The following is a 21,876-nucleotide window of genomic DNA, read 5'->3' on the forward strand; positions in this document are numbered from 1 at the left end:
TAAGATGTTATTTTTTTCCTTAAATGTTTTCTAGCATTTATTGATGAAGCTTTTCCTTTATGGGATGGTTTTTGAAACTTTCAGTGTCTTTGCTATATGTAGGGGTATTCAGATTTTCTGTTTCTTCTTGTATCAGTTTTGGTAAGTTGTATTTTCAAGGGTTTTCTAAGAATCTTTCTCAATTTTCTAATTTTTTTGTTTTGTTTTGTTTTCACACACACACACTGTATTTTATTTTTACAAGAGATAAATAGACTGACACCAAGCATTGTACATGGATGACCACAACAAAAGCAACAATGATTGCAATTACCAAACATGAAACACACTCATACTATGTCATAATATTGACATTCAGTCCAGTAATCCTCCACTGTAACAGCTCCTTTACTTTGCAGTGAAAATTGATTTGTATATTCTTTGCCTCTGAGTCCTTGTGGGATTTTTTTTTTTTTTTTTTTTTAATTCAGACAGAAAGTCACAAAAATTATACTCATCCTCATCAGTTCACTCACTCCCATGTAATTAATTGTTTTTTTTCATCTTGATCTTTTGTTAGAACTTTTATGAGTTCATCAGTTTTTCATCAGAGTTCTGAAAATGCTTATTCATTCAGTTCAGCAGTACAGTCAGTTACCAGAAACCTGTACTTGTCAGAGTCTTTTCCATGAATTTCTTGAAGATGAAACCCTTTTATAGGAACATATTTGCAAAATCATCAGAGTACACCCAGAACTGTCTGTAAATGACAAAAGACTTAAAAATGACCACGGTAAAAGATTTGATGAAAGTTCATAATAATGCAGTTGACAAGAAAATTAGTTATTTCTGAGATATACATTTTAAAGTAATAACTAGGATTATTACTTATAACATTATACCAGAACATAAAAGATTTTTAGAAATTTCATGTAATGTCTGAAACATTTATATTAACATATTTCCATACATATTTCCATACAAATACAAATATAAGATTTTTAGGAATTTCATGTAATGTCTGAAACATTTATATTAACATATTTCCATACAAATAACCCAATGAAAGTTTAGTATTAGTTGTTTTGTTTGTTTTTTTATACTGCAGGTTCTTATTAGGCATCAATTTTATACACATCAGTGTATACATGTCAATCCCAATCGCCCAATTCAGCACACCACCATCCCCACCTCACCGCAGTTTTCCCCCCTTGGTGTCCATATGTCCATTCTCTACATCTGTGTCTCAACTTCTGCCCTGCAAACTGGCTCATCTGTACCATTTTTCTAGGTTCCACATACATGCATTAATATATGATATTTGTTTTTCTCTTTCTGACTTACTTCACTCTGTATGACAGTCTCTAGATCCATCCACGTCTCAACAAATGACTCAATTTCGTTCCTTTTTATGGCTGAGTAATATTCCATTGTATATATGTACCACATCTTCTTTATCCATTCGTCTGTTGATGGGCATTTAGGTTGCTTCCATGACCTGGCTATTGTAAATAGTGCTGCAATGAACATTCGGGTGCATGTGTCTTTTTGAATTACGGTTTTCTCTGGGTATATGCCCAGTAGTGGGATTGCTGGGTCATATGGTAATTCTATTTTTAGTTTTTTAAGGAACCTCCATATTGTTCTCCAGAGTGGCTGTATCAATTTACATTCCCACCAACAGTGCAAGAGGGTTCCCTTTTCTCCACACCCTCTCCAGCATTTGTTGTTTGTAGATTTTCTGATGATCCCCATTCTAACAGGAGTGAGGTGATACCTCATTGTAGTTTTGATTTGCATTTCTCTAATAATTAGTGATGTTGAGCAGCTTTTCATGTGCTTCGTGGCCGTCTGTATGTCTTCTTTGGAGAAATGTCTATTTAGGTCTTCTGCCCATTTTTGGATTGGGGTGTTTGTTTCTTTGATATTGAGCTGAATGAGCTGTTTATATATTTTGGAGATTAATCCTTTGTCCGTTGATTCATTTGCAAATATTTTCTCCCATTCTGAGGGTTGTCTTTTTGTCTTGTTTATGGTTTCCTTTGCTGTGCAAAAGCTTTGAAGTTTCATTAGGTCCCACTTGTTTATTTTTGTTTTTATTTCCATTACTCTAGGAGGTGGATCACAGTTTTTTATAGTAAGTTCTCATCTTTTTGGTAACAGCTTTTTCCCCCGCATACCATACAGTTCACCCATTTAAAGTGTAAAATCCAGTGCTTCGGGGGTACCTATTCACAGAATTGTGCAATCACAATCAAATTTGGAACATTTTTGTTGCCTCAAAAAGGAATCCATTAGTAGTCACCCCCCACCCCCATTCTCCCCTTTCTTCATCCCGTGGCAGCTACCCGTCTACCGTCTGACTCTGTAGATTTGCTTATTCTGGGCATTTCATACAATACGTGGCTGTGATTGGCTTCTTTCACTTAACATAATATTTTCAAGGTTCACACATGTATCAGTATTTCGTTCTTTTCATTGCCAAATCATATTCCATTGTATGTATATATCACATTTTATTTATCCGTATTAGCTGATGGATACTTGGATTGTTTTAGTTTTTCACTTTTGAGTAATGCTCTTATGAACTTTTGTGTATAGATTTTTGTGTGGACTTGTTTTCATTCCTTCTGGTGATATACCTAGGAGTAGAATTGCTGGGTCATATGGTATCTCTATGTTTAACATTTTGAGAAACTACCAGATGGTTTGCAAAGTGGTAGCACTACTTTACATTCCTACCAGCCTTGCTAGAGGGTCCCACTTTCTCCAACTCCTTGCCAACCCCTGATATCTGTCCTTTGATTCCAGCTATCCTACTAGATATGAAGGAATATCTCATTGTGGTTTTGATTTGCATTTTTATAACAACTAATGCTGTTGAGCATATTTTCTGTGCTTATTGATAGTTTGTATATCTTTGGAGAAATGTCTATGCAGATCCTTTGCCCATTTTTTAATTGAATTAGTTGTCTTTTTATTATTGAGTTCTCTATATATTCTAGATACCTGTTCTTATCAGGCATATGATTTGCAGTATTTTCTCCCATTAACTTTTTACTTTCTTCATGGGGTCTTTTGAAGCATAAAAGTCTTTAATTTTGATAAAGTTCAGTTTTTCAATTTTTCCTTTGGTTACTTGTGCTTTTGGTGTCATATCATAAGAAATCACTGCCTAACCTAAGTCACAAAGATTTATTCCTCTGTTTTTCCTCATATATTTGAGGTGTGATCAATTTTGAGTTAATTTTTTTATGGTGTGAGGTAGGGTGTTCTGTCAGGGGTCCCCAAGACCACCCTCAGGCTAAATTTGCTAGAAGGACTCACAGGACTAAGTAGCTGTTCTATTCAAGGTTATGATTTATTACAGCAAAAGGACACAGGTTAAAATCAGCAAAGGGGAGAGACACCTGGGTGAAGTCCAGGAGAAACCAGGTGCAAATTCCAGTGTCCCCCTCCTATTGGAGCTGCAGGGGATGTGCTTAATTCTCCTGGCAGTGATGGGTGATTACAGATGCAAAGTGTTGCCAACCAGGGAAGCTCACCTGAGCCTTGGTGTCCAGGAATTTTATTGAGGGTCAGTAATGTAGGCACATAGCACATGCACGATTGACCTCAGCTACTCAGACTCCAGATCCAGAGCAAAAACAACTGTTTGCTATGAATCACATTGGTAGCATAAAGTAGCTGGTGAAACTGCTATTGCAATGGCCCAAAGCCTCAGACACACAGACATTCTTCAGGCTGAGTATTCCAATGGCTCAGAGTCGGTTCCTAGGAGCCAACCAAGGGCCAGACCTTTCCTGGGAACGTGCAGGGTTTGGTCATCCCAGGCCTGCTGAGATGACCCTTTCCTACACAGGAGTCCAGCTTCATTCTTTTGCATGTGGATATTCAGTTGTACCCATACTATTTGTTGAAAAGATAATATTAACCCATTGAATTATTTTCAGGCCTTGTTGAAAATTAATTGACTATAAATGTGAGGGTTTATTTCTGGACTCTTAATTCTATTCCACTGATCTGTATGTTTATCCTATTCCAGTATAGTCTTATAATCTCTTAATATTTGTAAATCGTGTGGTAGTGTCCCCTCTTTATTTGTAATGCTTGTAATTCATGCCTTATGTGTTATTTTTTCTTGATCAGTCTTGCTGAGCATTTGTTTGTTTGTTTATAAAACAGCTTTATCTTAGTTGATCACCCTCTATTATATGCTTGTTTTCTTTTATTTATTTATTTATTTTTTAAAATTTATTTATTTATTTTTGGCTGTGTTGGGTCTTCGTTTCTGTGCGAGGGCTTTCTCTAGTTGTGGCAGGCAGGGGCCACTCTTCATCGCGGTGCGCGGGCCTCTCACTGTCGCGGCCTCTCTTGTTGCGGAGCACAGGCTCCAGACGCATGGGCTCAGTAATTGTGGCTCACGGCCCCAGTTGCTCCGCGGCATGCGGGATCTTCCCAGACCAGGGCTCGAACCCATGTCCCCTGCATTGGCAGGCAGATTCTCAACCACTGCACCACCAGGGAAGCCCTATGCTTGTTTTCTGTTTCATTAATTTTTGCTTTTAGATATTCATTTCCCTCTACTTTTGGGGGGGTTATTCTGTTTTATCTTTTTATAAATTAGTGATCAGTATTAGGTTATTATTATCTTTAGGCTTTTTTGTTTTCTAATATATGCATCCAAAGTTCCAAATTTACCTTTCAGTACACCTTTTCCTACATCCCATAAGTTTGAATATATAGTAATTTCATTTTCATTCAGATTGCTGTGAATTTGAATTCAATTCAACTTCAGTTGGAGAATTTGCTTTTTTACATAGAAAATTTCCCTTTTTTTTCTCATTAGAAAAGCAACCCAGATTCATCATATAAATCCTCAAAGCAAACAGAGAAAACACACATGTGAAATGAGGACAGTATCATGTCTCTGATGCCATCACAAAAATGAACTTTAAGCAGTTCAGTGCATTTTCTTCTGACCTTTTTATGCATATTAATTCACTGTGCCATTATTGTTTAACGCAGGGGTCCCCAACCCCCGGGCCACACAGCAGGAGGGGAGCGGCAGGTGAGCGAGCAAAGCTTCATCTGTATTTACAGCCGCTCCCCATCGCTCACATTACCACCTGAGCTCCACCTCCTGTCAGATCAGCGGCGGCATTAGATTCTCATAGGAGCGCAAACCCTACTGTGAACTGCGTACGCGAGGGATCTAGGTTGCACGCTCCTTATGAGAAACTAATGCCTGATGACCTGAGGTGGAGCTGAGGCGGTGATGCTAGCGCTGGGGAGTGGCTGCAAATACAGATTATCATTAGCAGAGAGGTGTGACTGCACAGAGACCATAATAAATCAGTTGCTTGCAGACCCATATCAAAACCCTATCAGTGAGTGGCAAGTGACAATTAAGCTGCATCTTACGGAGTAGACTGGACATAAGCAACACACTTTGGATGTCACTGTCTCCCATCAACCCCGGATGGGACCATCTAGCTGCAGGGAAACAAGCTCAGGGCTCCCACTGATTCTGCATTATGATGAGTTGTATAATTATTTCAATATATAGTACAATGTAATAATAATAGAAGTAAAGTGCACAATAAATGTAATGCACTTGAATCATCCCAAAACCTTCCCCCCGACCCCATCCTCAGAAAAATTGTTTTCCACGACACCAGTCCCTGGTGCCAAAAAGGTTGGGGACCGCTGGTTTAACAGATGGGATTTGGGTTACAAGCTTGTAACTTCTTTTTTCCTGTTCAGATAATAACAAATTTGCTTTTCTGAATCTTTTTCTGTTTTGTTGAAGTCTTTCACAGAGAGGTGCACCCTAATGCATTCAGAAGTATTTTGAGTCAGTTACCAAATGCCCATGTTGGCTCCAGGCCAAGCAGATCTGTCCCTGCCCTCGAGGCACTCATGGTCTGATGGGGTCAGACCTAGGAACAGGGACAGCTGCAGGTGCAGAGCAGAAACACAGGAGGCCAAAGAGAGGCCCTGTGCTTGGGGGAGGCAGTCTCCTGGCATGTGTCAGGCCCATGGAGCTCAGCTGTGACCCTCCAGCACACTGAAGATCATGTGTTCGTCCCCCTGCAGGTGATCGCCATGATCAAAGGCTTGCAGGTGCTGATGGGCAGGATGGAGAGCGTGTTCAACCATGCCATCCGCCACACTGTCTACGCCGCGCTGCAGGACTTCTCCCAGGTCACCCTCAGGGAGCCGCTCAGGCAGGCCATCAAGAAGAAGAAGAACGTCATCCAGAGGTCAGCCCTGCTGCATGCACTGCCTGCACAGTCATCCAAAACTGAAGGATCAGCTTAGGTTTGAACAGCTGTAGAGTTACCTTTTCATAAAGTGCATTCATATTCAACCTCCAGGCACCCTTTTGGTGAACTTCCTCTAAATGTAATGCAGTGGGTCCAATTATTAACCTGAGCAACCCACAATAAATCAACTACAGAGGGTCTAAGCAGTCTGGAGACCCAGGGACAAGGATGTGCTTATCTGGGGCCTGGGAGTGTCTCAAAATCTGTCTGGCAATTCTGTTCACCAGGCCTGTAGGGACACACAACCCAGAATCTCACCTCCCATTTCTTAAGTATTTTTGCTTCTGTTCCTTTTCGCCTGTCTTACAAATGAGTCAAGAACTATTGTGTTGGCCAAAAAGTTTTTCAGGTTTTTCTGTAAGATGTTACAGAAAAACCCGAATGAACTTTTTGGCCAACCCAGTACATACATATTGCAGAGTTCCTGTAGCAATCTTGAGCTAGTTTTCTATTAATGTTTAGCCTTTTAGATAAAGTTTTCTTTCAGAGACATTTACCTAAAATGAAGCTCACAGGGGCTCACCCATGTACTGATTTCATTTTGTTGCTTTATGGTTGATGTAATTGTCACCTGGTATGGTATGACTTTAGCATTAGTAAGATCTTACACTGTGAGGTTTCCCAGTTCTTGTTCTCTCTCTCCTGGAGGGCTTAGTAAAGGTTTTCATATTTTCGGTAGTGCCTCGGTTTTGCTCACGCTTACTGTGATGGAGCCTCACCACGTGGGAAATGTGCAGCGTAGTCTTAGAGTAACTCTGGATTTAGCTAGAACTTTCCCCACGAGGTGATCAGGATGGGCGTGTGGGTGTGGCGTCTGCCCTGAGGGTGGCGCTGTGGAGGACTCCGAATGGTGGAGCCCTGTTGGGAGTGGGGGCATCCCGATGTCCAAGGGAGTTGGGGACATGGGCAGAGTCCCCAGTCTTGTGCTGGTGACTTCATATTCAAGTTAGAAAATGGGATGCCTCGCAGGGAGGTTGAGTTTCAGCTCTGGGTGATGTTTGGGGTCTGTCCTCTTGCTGCCCTGAGTATGTCTCAGTGTTTAGGAAATAAAACATCACATCTGGGCTAATTGATACAAAATGCAACTACATTAGATCTTCTGAGGGTGGTAGTGTCCCCAAGAAAACGATATATTTTTGAAGTTTCACGTTGAACTGGTCCATTACCACGTCTCCCCCCTGCCCCCGGAGGGATTCGTGTGTGTAAGAGTTGGCTGTGTGAGAGGCGAGGCGATGCTGTGACTGTAAAAGTGCCGAGCGTGTCGGCACTGCATCTGCCCTGACAGCTTGACGGGCGGTTTAGTGTCCTGCAGGCCATCAGGAAGACCGTGTGTGACTGGGAGACAGGGCACGAGCCCTTCAACGACCCGGCCCTGCGGGGCGAGAAGGACCCCAAGAGCGGCTTTGACATTAAAGTGCCACGGCGCGCCGTGGGACCCTCTAGCACCCAGGTTCTTGTTCCCTGATCCCCTGTCTCTGCCTGTTCCCCTGAGTGGGCTGACCCTGAGCTGGGGGGTGGTAGGGGGGCTGGGAGTGAAATGACCTCACCGCTGTCTGCTCGGGCAGGTAAAGTACTGCCTGTGTCTTTTTTGCTCCTTTATTCCTCGCCCAAGTGAATCTGGGGTGCAGACACCCTGTGATTCTTGGGTTTGGTTATTTGCATGCAGATCTTTATTTGACTGCATCAACTCCTATCCCAAAAATGTGGGTGAAAGTCTATGTGTCTGTATTTATGCTGTGTTGCCTGATGGGTGTTTAAATGTATGGTTATAATTTTTATGTTGGCTCTAAAAATGATCATTCCTAAAGATAAAATTTTTGGAAATTTAAAAACATAGCTTCGGCGTGTCTGTGGTCTTCAGCTACCACTGCGGCACCCTCTTCTGGCACACTCAGCTCCCTCCTGCCCCCAGGCAGCTTTTCTCTGACCTCATACATGATTTACTATGCCCTTTGGCTTTTCCCCTCCTGTTTTGGGACTTTGTACTTCTTACTCATCATCTCTGTGTTGGGGACTTTTAGAATCGCTTCTGTCCGTCTTTCAGAGAATTACCAGCAGAGCATGTTGCTGGCTCTGTATGAAACCTCTGGGGTACCTGGGAGGAAGTCATTGCTGCCCCAGGAGGGTGCCGTCCGGGGTCTGTCCGTCCCCTGTCTGCCAGCACGCAGGCACCCTCCTCACTCGTCCGCGTGTCTGTCCCTGCCCTGTGCTGCGTGTGACTAACGCTGTCTCCGCTCTCCCGTCTGTCCGTGTCTAGCTCTACCTGGTGCGCACCATGGCGGAGTCCTTGAGCTCCGCTGAGCTGCTCAGGCAGCTCAAGTCTGTGGGCACGGAAAGGCTCTTGCATGTGGTTAACGCGTTTCTGAGGCAGTCCTACACCTATCCGCCTCTGTTAACGTTCGGTGGTAAGACACTGTTTGTTTTTCTTGTTGGTATTTACGGCCCAAGGTGAACGGTTCTGCTCCAAGTTCTTTGCCCCAAGCAGCAGCGACTTGGCCTCGTGGATGGGCGCCGCCCCTGCGAGGACCCGGCACAGTGTCCACGGGGCAGTCCCTCTCGTGGTTTATCTGCGTTTGTCGTAACTAACGTGCCATGTATATTTTCTCCCCCGCAAATGTTTCCTTGGATAATGCAGCTTTACATGGTGAGAACCATGCTAGAGTCCCTCATTGCAGACAAAAGTGGTTCCAAGAAAACCTTGAGAAGTAGCCTCGAGGGGCCCACCATATTGGACATAGAAAAATTTCATCGCGAGTCATTCTTCTACACCCACTTGATAAATTTCAGTGGTAAGAGCTACTGCTGACCAGTGTCCGGCCCAGCATGTTCTAACACCACTAACACCGTCTAGAACGCTTCCGCCTGCCTGGTCGCCCCTGCTGTGGTCCCTTCACGCACCCAGGCAGTGACACAAGCTGCAACCCTCGTGACACTCCCTCACCTGTTGCTCTAAATGCATGGCCGGCTGGGGGTTCCCTCCATGTGGCATGGCCCTTAGAAGGGTGAGGCCTGTGGGCCCTGGGCTAGCCCAGTAACCTGGACGCAAAGTCTTTGTAACCTGAACTGGGTCAGCAACACAGGCCAATGTGACTGTCACCTGGCTCGAGACGCAGGTGGTGATAAATATCAGAAACCACCCACGACTGCGATGTGTGGAAGGTGGCAGGTGACCTGATGTGCACAGCCTGTCCTAGGGTGACCGGGGCACGTGTGGGTGCCCTTTGTCATCGTGGAGCCGCCCACATTTATTTCTGTGCTGCAGCCGTTATTCAGGGTGGGAGGCTGCAAGTGCTGCAGGCTTAGAGTAATAGCAGGGCTTTTGTTTTTCTCTTCGTAAAAGGATGGAAACGTTTTTTTTTTCAATCTGTCTATTTTGCATTAGATAGACCTGCACCAAGTGTGCGTGTAATGCTGTGTCTGTATCCCATATAAAATAAATCCCACCAGAAGGCGCGCAGTGTTGACCAGCTCCCGTTGGTGGCGGCGGTGTCCGTGCTGGGCCCATGGGGCTGGACGCTGACTCTGCTCTGTTTGTGAGTGAGAATCAGCACGTCCAGGTGGCTTTGCCTGTGGCCACACTGTGTGCAAGGCACGCGTGACCCCTCCCTGCTCATGTGCACTCCCCGCAGCTCGGGGCTGAGAGCCTGGCACGCGCCCCCTCGCATTATCCTGTGCAGTCTTTTCTGCTTGCGGAATATTAATGTGGTGTTATTTGAATTCCTTAAGAGACGCTCCAGCAGTGCTGCGACCTTTCGCAGTTGTGGTTCCGAGAGTTCTTCCTGGAGCTGACTATGGGTAGGAGGATCCAGTTCCCCATTGAGATGTCCATGCCCTGGATCCTGACAGACCACATCCTGGAGACCAAGGAAGCGTCGATGATGGAGTGAGTGTCCTGGAGGCCTGTCCCAGCCTCCTGTCTGTGTGATTGAGGCCCTTGGTGGCATTTGGGAGCTGGGCGGTGGGGGAGGGGTGACTGTTCTCAGCACTTCATTTGAGGTCGTAATTCTTTTTTTTTTAATTTATTTATTTTTGGCTACGTTGGGTCTCCGTCACTGTGCGCGGGCTTTTCTCTAGTTGTGATGAGCGGGGTCTACTCTTCGTTGCAGTGTGGTGGCTTCTCTTGTTGCGGAGCACAGGCTCTAGGCGTGTGGGCTTCAGTAGTTGTGGCGTGTGGGCTCAGTAGTTGTGGCTTGCCGGCTCAGCAGTTGTGGCTCGTGGGCTCAGAAGTTGTGGATCATGGGCTCTAGAGCACAGGCTCAGTAGTCGCGGCACACGGGCTTAGTTGCTCTGCGGCATGTGGGATCTTCCCGGACCAGGGATCGAACCCGTGTCCCCTGCATTGGCAGGCGGATTCTTAACCACTGCACCACCAGGGAAGTCCCTGAAGTCATAATTCTTGGGGTGAGACTTCAGATATCAGTACAAGGAACAGGTGTCTTGGCTTCAGACTGAAATCCAGAACTGAGGCAGTAGAGCTAATTAAGTCCACTGTGTCCAGGTGCTGTGAGGCCCAGGAACTTGGCAAGGGGAGAGAGGTGGTGTGGCATGGCCTCCGACTCAGATGGATTTGGGAGAGGAAATGTTCATTGAACATCTTTGTTTAGAGTTTGCAGCTCAGGGTCAGGGCAGGGGGTCAGAGATTTTGAAAATATGAAGTCCATGGAGGGAAAGTAATAGCAAACAGGGTGTCGTGTAGAGAGCAGATTGGGGCCCTGCCTAGCGGGTCCTCCCCCCACCGTCCTTGCCTGTGCACGTCAGGAGGGCGGCCTTCCCTCACTCTGCAGCAGCCGTGGTGTCTGTTCCGGAGCGTTAGAGGCCTTGATGAGCGTGTGTGCACCTCTAGGACCACATTGGGCCCGCTGCTTACACGCCTCAAGCCCTCAGAGGGACCTTACTTCTGGAGACCATTGGCTACCACCGTTTGTCCAGGAGAGAGGGGCTTTGGCCACACCAGGCGTGCTCATGGTCAGCTCTGGGGCCTGGGACCTTTGTATGTTTTTCTTTTTAAGTCGGACAGTTTGTTCTTAAAAATAAGAAAATGTCTCATTCTTGTGTTTATTAAAAATACTGCAGAGTGGGGTAAAAATCTTTGAAACGCGGTAATTGAGAAGATGAAGTTGCAGGAGGCCCTCGTGGACCCGCCAGGCGCCCTGGGCGTAGCTGAGCCAGGCATGTCCTGCCGAGGGTCTGGCCAGCTTGCTGGGGCCTCTGTTAGGGCCCTCACAGAAACCGAGTTTGGCATTTGAAGTAAGAGATTGTTTTTCCTCATGAGAGAGGAAGACAGTGAGGGTTACATTTCCCGTGGAGGGCAGGGTGTGAGAGCCAAGAAACCCCGTGTGGGCGGCTGGCCTGACCTCTCTCCCATTCTGCAGGTACGTCCTCTACTCGCTGGACCTGTACAACGATAGCGCCCACTATGCCCTCACCAGGTTCAACAAGCAGTTCCTCTATGACGAAATCGAGGCAGAGGTGAGGGCCCAGGCACTTTTAATAGACTTTTAAAAATTTCCTTTTTCCTCTGCATGTTAGAGGGAACAACCTTTCTTTTTAATACAAGGAGGTTCAAACAATGGAATGAACTTTGCAATAAACATTTTGGGGTGAACCCTTCTATCTGCACTTTTTTCTGTGCATCCACACAGGGTGATTGGGGTCTTAAAACATCAGCTGTTGGGGGACATCCTTTTCACGTGACTGCATGTCGTGAACACTGCATGTCTTGCCTGTTTCTTTCATGAACACAGTCTAGAGCAGGGGCATTGTACAGAAGAGATGCACTGAACCAACCTCTATTTAATTTCTCTAGTTTTACCTTTTTATTTTTAATTATAAATAATGCTTTGATGAACTTCCTTGCACGTATCTTTTTAGTTGTATTGGATTATTCTTGAGGACAAATTCCTACAAGTGGAGTTATTAAGTCTGTGTACATGCAGCTAAGGAGATAAATCTTATTTTCTAGCTCAAGATGTAAGAGAATTTAACCTCAGCAGATTACATTATACATCTGGGTCTCCTTCCCCACATCCTCACAAAAACCACAGGAAGTGCTTCTTTGGGGAGATGTCGTGGGCTCCTGGGTGAGGCAGGGTGGGCTGGGGACAGAGACCCGTGGGTCCTGGGGCAGCTCCACTCTGAGCACAGGGTGTCCTCATCACAGTTCCGGGGGGTATGTGCTAGCCCCATTTGCAAGTGAGGATACACTTTTGAGGGTGAAGTCAGTCACAGACTGTGTCCACCCTGCAACTCTGACCGACGTTGGGAGCCCAGAGGAGGCCGCGGGCAGCGGCTCTTAGGACATAGAGCCTGGAGTCAGGAGCTGCCCCCAGATGCAGTGCACGATAGCCCCTGGGAGCACGTGAAGAACAGAGACTTTCTTATATTCCATTGTATTTAAGAGAATTGGAGCATTTTTCTCCATCAGTAAGCAAGGTTCTGACATAATTTTTAGTGGTGGTGTGGTGGTCACTCCTGGTCCCACTGAAATGGATTTAATCTGCTATTGTTGGACAGTAAAGATGTTTCTGTTTTCTCATAAGAGCCTTTTTTAGTTGCCTTAACAAAGGGTTGGGGTTTTGGGGTTTTGTTTTGTTTTTTAATTCAATCCCCAGAACTTATTTATTTTATAACTGGAAGTTTGTACCTTTTGACCACCTTCACCCATTTCTCCCATGCTCCACCTCTGCAACCACCAATCTCTTCTTTGTATTTATGGGTTTGTTTTTGGTTTTTTTTAGATTCCACATACAAGTGAGATCATGCAGTATTTGTCTTATTTCACTTAGCATAGCACCCTCAAGGTCCATCTATGTTGTCGAAAATGGCAGGGTTTCCTTCTCTTTTATGACTGAGTAATATTCCATTTGTGTGTGTGTGTGTGTGTGTGTGTGTGTGTGTGTGTGTGTGTGTGTACATACCTTCTTTATCCATTTATCCATCAGTGGACACTTAGGTTGTTTCCATGTCTTGGCTGTTGTGCTGCAGTGAACCCTGGGGTACAGATATCATTTTTCGTTAGTGTTTCCATTTAAATACCTAGAAGTGGAATTGCTGGATCAAAAAAAAAAATTTTTTTTTAAGTTCTGTTATTTGATCTTGGTTTAGGGAAGCTTTTTTTTGGGGGGGGGGTGCCGTACCACACAGCTTGGGGGATCTTAGTTCCCCAATCAGGGATTGAACCTGGGCCCTTGGCAATGAAAGTGCAGAGTCCTTACCACTGGACCACTGGGGAATTCCCTAGGGAAGCAAAATTTAATGCACGCTTTCCTTTCCTTTCCTTTAGGTGAATCTCTGCTTTGACCAATTTGTTTATAAGCTGGCCGACCAGATATTTGCATATTATAAGGTTATGGCGGGAAGGTGAGTATGTGTTTGTAATTTGGGTACAAAATCTTGGGCAACTTGATTTGACATTTCCATTAAAATTCACAGCACGTGAGAAATTGTCCTCTCTTCCTTCCATGCTAGTTTGCTTCTTGATAAACGGTTACGATCAGAATGCAAGAATCAGGGTGCAACAATCCATCTCCCGCCATCTAATCGCTATGAGACGCTGCTCAAGCAGAGGCACGTGCAGGTGAGCCAGGCCTTTCCTGGGCACAGTGAGGCATGGAGCCGGCAGCAGAAATAGTGGGGTTTTCTTAGAGCTCCTCAGGTTTTAATGGATGTCAGTATGTATGTGGCTGTGGGACCATCCATGTAAAGAGCTGAGGTTTTAAAGATAAGCAGTTTCTCTTAGGTAACCTGACACACAAGGGAAGGCTGCCCTGCGCAGCTCCCAGGAGGCCTGGCCCAAGCACAGCTCCTTTCCAGGAGCCCAAAAGCCAGAGCTTCAAAGAAAGAAGCTGTGGACTCTAGTCAGCTCAGAGTGGTGGGGAGGAGCTTTTTCTTGGCCAGCACAAAGAGTAATAATACAGTGCTTTTTTTTGTTTCTTTAAAAATAACATATATACATCACCAAAAGGAAAATACAGAAAACTGTAGGGAAATCTCATGTAATTCCATCTACAAATAACCACCATTCACATTTTGGGACATTTTCACCAGGGTTTTGCCTGTATTTTTATGTTATTGAAATGATACTGAGGTATGCACATGTTGTTAGGACTCTGCAGTGGAGATGGAGTAGTTTTTTCTTACTCATCCTTGTGACACGGTGAGGGTAAGGCGCACGCAGGCCGCTCTGTGCTGGGAGGTGGCCCTGACCCCGTTACAAGGGGTACGCTAAGTGCCAGACCCAGACTCTCCAGGATCTCTGGGGAGGCTTGGGGTTTCTGTCTGTGATGTAAGTGTAAGTACACTATAAAAGTCCTTTTACAGCTTTGACTTGCAGAATTTCAGCTCTAGGAAAGTAAGGTATTTGATCATACTGTCATCTAAATTTTGTGCATTATTTGTCTGTCTTATCTTTTGGAATCAGTTTCCTGGGATAGATACATATTCTGTTGCTTATTTGTTTTTTGTTGTTCATGCTTTCCACTCTCTGTGCCCAGCTCCTGGGCAGGTCCATAGACCTCAATCGTCTGATTACTCAGCGCGTCTCCACTGCCATGTACAAATCCCTGGAACTGGCAATTGGGCGATTTGAGAGTGAAGACCTGACATCAATAGTTGTAAGTGCTCTCCCTTTTCTCAGGCTCAGCAGATTTGGGGGATTGGAGCTACTTCTACTTTTGTCATTATTGATAAATTGACCTGATGGTAGGTTCATTTTTTGCATAGAACTCAAAAGGTGTGCACTCACTGAGCTGGGCCTGCCTGGGCATCTGCTCTTCATATTCACAATTCTAAATTGACTTGAAAGAACAAATAGTTACACCTCACTATGGCAAAAGATATGGCAAAAGAATGAAAGGAGGAACGTTTAAAAAATTAAAAAGAAATGAAGACAGAAAGGATTTGAGAGAAAATCATGGAGATGATGGACAGTGAAGACTCAACATACATATCATAGAGGCCCCTGAAGGCAAAAACCAAAGCAATGAGATGGAACAGGCATTAAAAATGCTACTTCAAGAAAACTTTGATGGAATAAAAAACAGTATAAATACATATTAGAAGCAAATATCGCATACATGGGAAGACGGACCTAAAGTGGCCAACACCAAGGAACACTGTAGTTAACATTGTAGTATTGGACTTTCAAGGAAAAGGAAAAACCCTCTGGGTATGTGAGCAGAGTGATCAGGGAAAGAAAATCCAATTGTCCTCAGACATTTGCCAGCAGGGAAGGAAATGCAACTTAAGGTTTTTGTGCCAAATCTATCTTCCAAGCATAATGGCTGCAGGCAAATGATAATGAGCTTGTGAGAACTCCAGGAAGACTGTTTGTTCCTAGAGAAGCAGGTGGGGGGCGGGTGTCTGCTGGGCCCACCTCGAGGCAGAGCATCTCCACAGGGGTGGGCTTGTTCCCCCTCCTTCCTCAGAATCCAGGCTGTCTCTGGCCACAGAGCCCACAGTGGCTCTTCCTTCAGCCTGGCTTGGCCTAGGCCATGGTGTTTCATTGCCCTTGGTCTTAACGTGATTCGGTTGAGGTTTTGACCAGTATAAATAGAATGCAAGCCAGAGACCTTTTTTTTGTTCCCCAGCTTTTAGTTTTATTGATCTTTGCTATTGTTTTCTTTGTTTCTATTTCATTTATTTCTGCTCTGATCTTTATGATTTCTTTCCTTCTACTAACTTTGGGTTTTGTTTGTTCTTTCTCTAGTTCCTTTAGGTGTGAGGTTAGATTGTTTATTTGAGATTTTTCTTGTTTCTTGAGGTAGGATTGTATTGCTACAAACTTCCCTCTTAGAATTGCTTTTGCTGCATCCCATAGGTTTTGGATTGTCGTGTTTTTGTTGTCATTTGTCTCTAGGTATTCTTTGATTTCCTCTTTGACTTCTTCAGTGATCTCTTGGTTATTTAGTAATGTATTGTTTAGCCTCTGTGTGTTTGTGTTTTTTACATTGTTTTCCTTGTAATTGATTTCTAATCTCATAGTGTTGTGGTCAGAAAAGATGCTTGATATGATTTCAGTTTTCTTAAATTTACTGAGGCTTGATTTGTGACCCAGGATGTGATCTATCCTGGAGAATGTTCCATGTGCACTTGAGAAGAAAGTGTAATCTGCTGTTTTTGGATGGAATGTCCTATAAATATCAATTAAATCTATCTGGTCTATTGTGTCATTTAAAGCTTGTGTTTCCTTATTAACTTTCTGTCTGGATGATCTGTCCATTGGTGTAAGTGAGGTGTTGTCTGGATGATCTGTCCATTGGTGTAAGTGAGGTGTTAAAGTCCCCCACTATTATTGTGTTACTGTCAATTTCCTCTTTTATGGCTGTTAGCATTTGCCTTATGTATTGAGGTGCTCCTCTGTTGGGTGCATATATATTTATAATTGTTATATCTTCTTCTTGGATTGATCCCTTGATCATTATGTAGTGTCCTTCCTTGTCTCTTGTAACATTCTTTATTTTAAAGTCTATTTTATCTGATTTGAGTATTGCTACTCCAGCTTTCTTTTGATTTCCATTTGCATGGAATATCTTTTTCCGTCACCTCACTTTCAGTCTGTATGTGTCCCTAGGTCTGAAGTGGGTCTCTTGTAGACAGCATATATATGGGTCTTGTTTTTGAATCCATTCAGCGAGCCTGTGTCTTTTGGTTGGAGCATTTAATCCATTCACATTTAAGGTAATTTTCAGTATGTATGTTCCTATTACCATTTTCTTAATTGTTTTGGGTTTGTTTTTGTAGGTCCTTTTCTTCTCTTGTGTTTCCCACTTAGAGAAGTTCCTTTAGCATTTGCTGTAGAGCTGGTTTCGTGGTACTGAATTCTGTTAGCTTTTGCTTGTCTGTAAAGCTTTTGATTTCTCTGTCAAATCTGAATGAGATCCTTGCTGGGTAGAGTAATCTTGGTTGCAGGTTCTTCTCTTTTATCACTTTAAATATATCATGCCACTCCCTTCTGGCTTGCAGAGTTTCTGCTGAGAAATCAGCTGTTAACCTTATGGGAGTTCCCTTGTATGCTATTTGTCGTTTTTTCCCTTGTTGCTTTTAATAATTTGTCTTTGTCTTTAATTTTTGTCATTTTGATTACTATGTGTCTCGGCATGTTTTTCCTTGGGTTTATCCTGCCTGGGACTCTCTGTGCTTCCTGGACTTGGGTGGCTATTTCCTTTCCCATGTTAGGGAATTTTTCGACTATAATCTCTTCAAATATTTTCTCGGGTTCTTTCTCTCTCTCTTCTCCTTCTGGGACCCCTATAATGTGAATGTTGGTGAGTTTAATGTTGTCCCAGAGGTCTCTTAGTCTGTCTTCATTTCTTTTCATTCTTTTTTCTTTATTCTGTTCCATGGCAGTGAATTCCACCGATCTGTCTTCCAGGTCACTTATCCGTTCTTCTGCCTCAGTTATTCTGCTATTGATTCCTTCTAGTGTATTTTTCATTTCAGTTATTGTATTGTTCATCTCTGTTTGTTTGTTCTTTAATTCTTCTTAGGTCTTTGTTAAACATTTCTTGCATCTTCTCTATCTTTGCCTCCATTCTTTTTCTGAGGTCCTGGATCATCTTTACTCTCATTATTCTGAATTCTTTTTCTGGAACGTTGGCTATCTCCACTTCATTTAGTTGTTTTTCTGGGGTTTTATCTTGTTCCTTCATCTGGTACATAGTCCTGCCTTTTCATTTTGTCTTTCTGTGAATGTGGTTTTCGTTCAACAGGCTGCAGGATTGTAGTTCTTCTTGCTTCTGCCCAGAGACCATTTTAAATTTACTTATAGTCACATTAGAAAAGGAGAAAGAAATTGGAGGAATTAATTTTAGTAATCTATTTTATTTAACCCAATATATCCAAAAATTAACAATTCAACATATAATCATAAGAACTCTATTGACATGGATATCTTACATTCTTTGTTTTCATATTCAGTTTCTGAAATCTGTGCATCTCACACGTATGGCACATCTCAGTTTGGACCAGCCACGTTCTTGTTGCCCTATGTGGCCAGTGGCTGCCGCAGGGAATAGTGCAGACCTGGGCAGGTTTATGAACAGTCAGTGTGAGAGCCTGGAAGGCCACCTCTGAACGTGCTTCCAGCTCACAGCAATGCTTTTGAGTAACTTCAGGTGCGTTAGGGAAGCTGATTAAGGCTAACACCTGAGGACACACTGTGTGCCGTCAGGTGGGGGTGGACACATCCCAGTGTTCTCTGCCCTGTGAGGGGTTTGGAGGCTAGCAGTGGACAGTGGGGAGGTAACTGCAGTGGAGAATGGACAGTGGCCATACGGGGGCGACCATGGAAAGGAGGGACATTTTAAGAGCAGTGGAGAGGACATGCATTTAGGTGTGAGAAGTAAGCTTGTGTCACCTGCCGGACTGCCACCATGTGCGTTCTTGGCCTAGTGCACTGGCCCCCCCTCAGTGCAGCCCCTCGCTGTCCACGTCCTGCTCTGCCCGCTCCCGGCCCACCACCATGGCGCTACCCACGTAGGGGATGGAGGCCGCCACGCCAGGCCCAACTCTGTCCTCATGTCCCTGTCTTTGTGGTCCCACAGGAGCTGGATGGCCTCTTGGAGATCAACCGCATGACCCACAAGCTGCTGAGCAGGTACCTGACTCTGGACAGCTTTGACGCCATGTTCCGGGAGGCCAACCACAACGTGTCAGCGCCCTACGGGAGAATCACCCTCCACGTCTTCTGGGAGCTCAACTACGACTTCCTGCCCAACTACTGCTACAACGGCTCCACCAACCGGTGAGCACGCTACCTCGCAGATGGCTCTGGATGCCCCTTCCGGTGGGCATCGAAACAGGATGGTCTCAGTGCCCATCTTTTCCCATGTCCAGGATACTCAGGCCCTCCTCGTCTCCTCCATTTGCAAGTGCAGCCCTGGGCCAGCCCTTGGGTGTGTGGTCATGGCTTTCATGTGCAGATGCAGTGCGGGGCCAGGGTTCCTATCCAGGGCGCTCCCTTGGGGCTCAGGGCCAAATCTGTGGTACATGTGGACGGCAGCTGCTGGGTCTGTACCACCTCCATACTTGTAACGTCTGCTGATGTTGGAATGTGCTGGGTGACCCTGCTTTTCGTGCTTCCATTCTGGGATGTAGGGCCATGTGAGGGTCTGCCAGTTAGCCGCCCTCCACACACCTACCATTTTACTATGTTGAACAACACAAAGTGGTCCGCTGGAAGGGTGGCATGGCTGCTGGCTGCAGGGTCATGTGGTCCAGTCTCGTGGTCCAGCCAGGGTCCTGGGATGGCTCTGTGTCACCTCCACACTCTGGCAACTGCCTGCCTGAGGCCTGTCCTCTCTGCGCTGAGCTTCACTCCTGCTGTGTCAGCACATGCCAGAGAGGAAACGTGTGTGTGTGCTTGTGAGTGTGAGAAATGGGGGTGAGTATGAGTGAGGGTGTGTGTGAGAGACCGTGTGTGTGTGAGCGTTATGACCACTTTTTATTTTTTTATTTTTATGTATTTTTTATAAATTTATTTATTTATTTTTGGCTGTGTTGGGTCTCTGTTGCTGTGCACGGGCTTTCTCTAGTTGCAGTGGCTTCTCTTGTTGCAGAGCACAGGCTCTAGGCATGTAGGCACTCAGTAGTTGTGGCTCGCAGGCTCAGTAGTTGTGGCGCACAGCCTTAGTTGCTCCGCAGCATGTGGGATCTTCCTGGACCAGGGATCAAACCTGGGTCCCCTGCATTGGCAGGCGGATTCTTAACCACTGTGCCACCAGGGAAGTCCTATGACCACCTTTAAAAAGTAAGTGTCTTTTGTTTTTACTTTGCTTCACTACTGCATCTGAACATCCTACCATGTGTTGGCTTAATCACTACTGTCTTTTAGGCCTAGATTTTTGTGTCTTGATCCAGGGGTGCTGAGCTTCGACCCCTGAGGGCAGAAGGGAGGCCCTCCTGTGGCCTGATCATGCCTACTATTGCCATTGTCTGTTTGGGACCCCAGGGTTGGTTTCCTTTTGGGAAATACAGGCCTGTTGCTGGTACATGGAGGTGTGCCGTTAGGGCCATCGCCCAGCCCCATGCAGCAGCAGAGGGCACACGGCCATGGCCACAAGAACCACAGGTGAAGGAGCCCTGGTTGGCCTTCTTGGGTCAGGGGGCCCTGGGCCTGGCTGGGCACAATCCACTGGAACCAAACTTTAGAGACTCTACTCATGCCGGTAAACTCCCTTCCAAGTGCCCAGGTTCTTGAAACTGGTATTTGTCAAGTTGTTTTAGAGTTGGAATTAACTGAAAAAATATTTTTATTGCGTAAGTAATGCATCATAATTGTAGAAAAGCTAGAAATTGTGTGTGTGTGTGTGTGTGTGTGTGTGTGTGTGTGTGTGTGTGTGTATATATATGGAATAGGTATATGGGGAAAATAATTAAATCCCTAGAGATTTCCCTTATAACATGTCTATCTTCTAGAGTTTTTGCCATACGCTCGAATATACATGCGTATTTTTCGTTTTGCAGAAATGGATGTTGTTAGGCATACTGTTAAATATACATTCTTTTTTCACATCATATGCCATGATGAGGGGCATTCTGTGTGTACATACGTGCTTGTCGTGTTTCTGAAAGTCTAAGTCATGGCCAATGTTTGCAAGATTTTCTGTGCTTTGGTCGGTCTGTTTGGAACTTTGGGAATTAATTTCTGTTATGTCCCTTAAATCATTTTGACTAGTGCTTAGAACTGGCGTCTCTAAAGGTGAAATGCAGCCGAACCCCACTATTGGCAAGTTGAGAAAATACGTTCTGTGGGGGGGCGTCGGGCAGGGCTGTGGAGGTGGTAGAATCAGGCAACACAAGGACTTGTGATTTTCTTGTGTTATTTTAGGTTGCATTTTTGATTATCTAGCATTTTGTCGCCCTTTAAGGGATTCCCAGAGATCTTGCAAAAGGAACAGTTGAAGATGCTCCCTGGGCCCCCTTTGTGCCAGCTGCACTGCGTGTGTACAGCATCTGCCTGTTCTGGTCATCTTGGTGACAGCCCACTGGGTCAAGGGCTCAAAAACAACAGGAGCCATGTGAAAGGACTGCAAGGCGGGTGGGAGGGGGCTGAAATCTACATGGTGATGAAAACTTAGCACGTGCTGTAAACCTTTCTGTTGAATCACTATGTTTTCTGAAAGATGCTCCAGGCATGGTGAGTCATGAGTGTGCAGTTAGGGACAGAGGTCTATTTTGAGGCCCTGCCTGCCGAGCTGGGCCCACGTGGGTGCCCTTGCCCTGATCGGGGCCGACGCTGGGGAACAGACCGCCATCCTAGGCTACCTGTCCTACTGGCAGCAGGAGTCTTGTTGTCAGAGACGAGGTTGCCCGGACTCAGGTCAGGAAGTTGGTGCCGTGTGGCCCAGCAACCTTAGCAGGGGCGGAACACCTCCAGGCCGTGTCACTTGCACGGCCTGATGGACACTATGGCATCAGGTGTATAAACTGATGAGAGGCACCTCTGCCCTGGGTCCCCGTAGCCCGTCCAGCACGAGGTCCACCTGAAGAGCAGCAAGCAGATGGCTGGCCTCGCCTGATAGTGTGTGCCCCCCGCTGCCCGCACGGCGCTGGTAGGTGGCTTTGCCTC

The 21,876-nt window shown here is 45.2% G+C and overlaps 1 protein-coding gene across 1 annotated transcript in view; it reads left to right on the forward strand.

Annotated features, from left to right (window-relative positions):
• Positions 1 to 21,876, forward strand: part of CYFIP1 (cytoplasmic FMR1 interacting protein 1) — a 96,674-nt gene that overhangs the window by 53,005 nt on the left and 21,793 nt on the right. Inside the window, 11 exon segments of the mRNA XM_082465669.1 lie at positions 6,079 to 6,245; positions 7,611 to 7,758; positions 8,566 to 8,749; positions 8,752 to 8,839; positions 8,841 to 9,097; positions 10,035 to 10,191; positions 11,681 to 11,777; positions 13,591 to 13,667; positions 13,776 to 13,884; positions 14,801 to 14,920; positions 18,851 to 19,050. Of these exon segments, the coding sequence (XP_082321795.1) occupies positions 6,079 to 6,245; positions 7,611 to 7,758; positions 8,566 to 8,749; positions 8,752 to 8,839; positions 8,841 to 9,097; positions 10,035 to 10,191; positions 11,681 to 11,777; positions 13,591 to 13,667; positions 13,776 to 13,884; positions 14,801 to 14,920; positions 18,851 to 19,050 (1,604 nt within the window).

The sequence above is a fragment of the Balaenoptera physalus genome (assembly GCF_965194825.1).
Source record: "Balaenoptera physalus genome assembly, chromosome: 6".
NCBI lineage: Eukaryota > Metazoa > Chordata > Mammalia > Artiodactyla > Balaenopteridae > Balaenoptera > Balaenoptera physalus.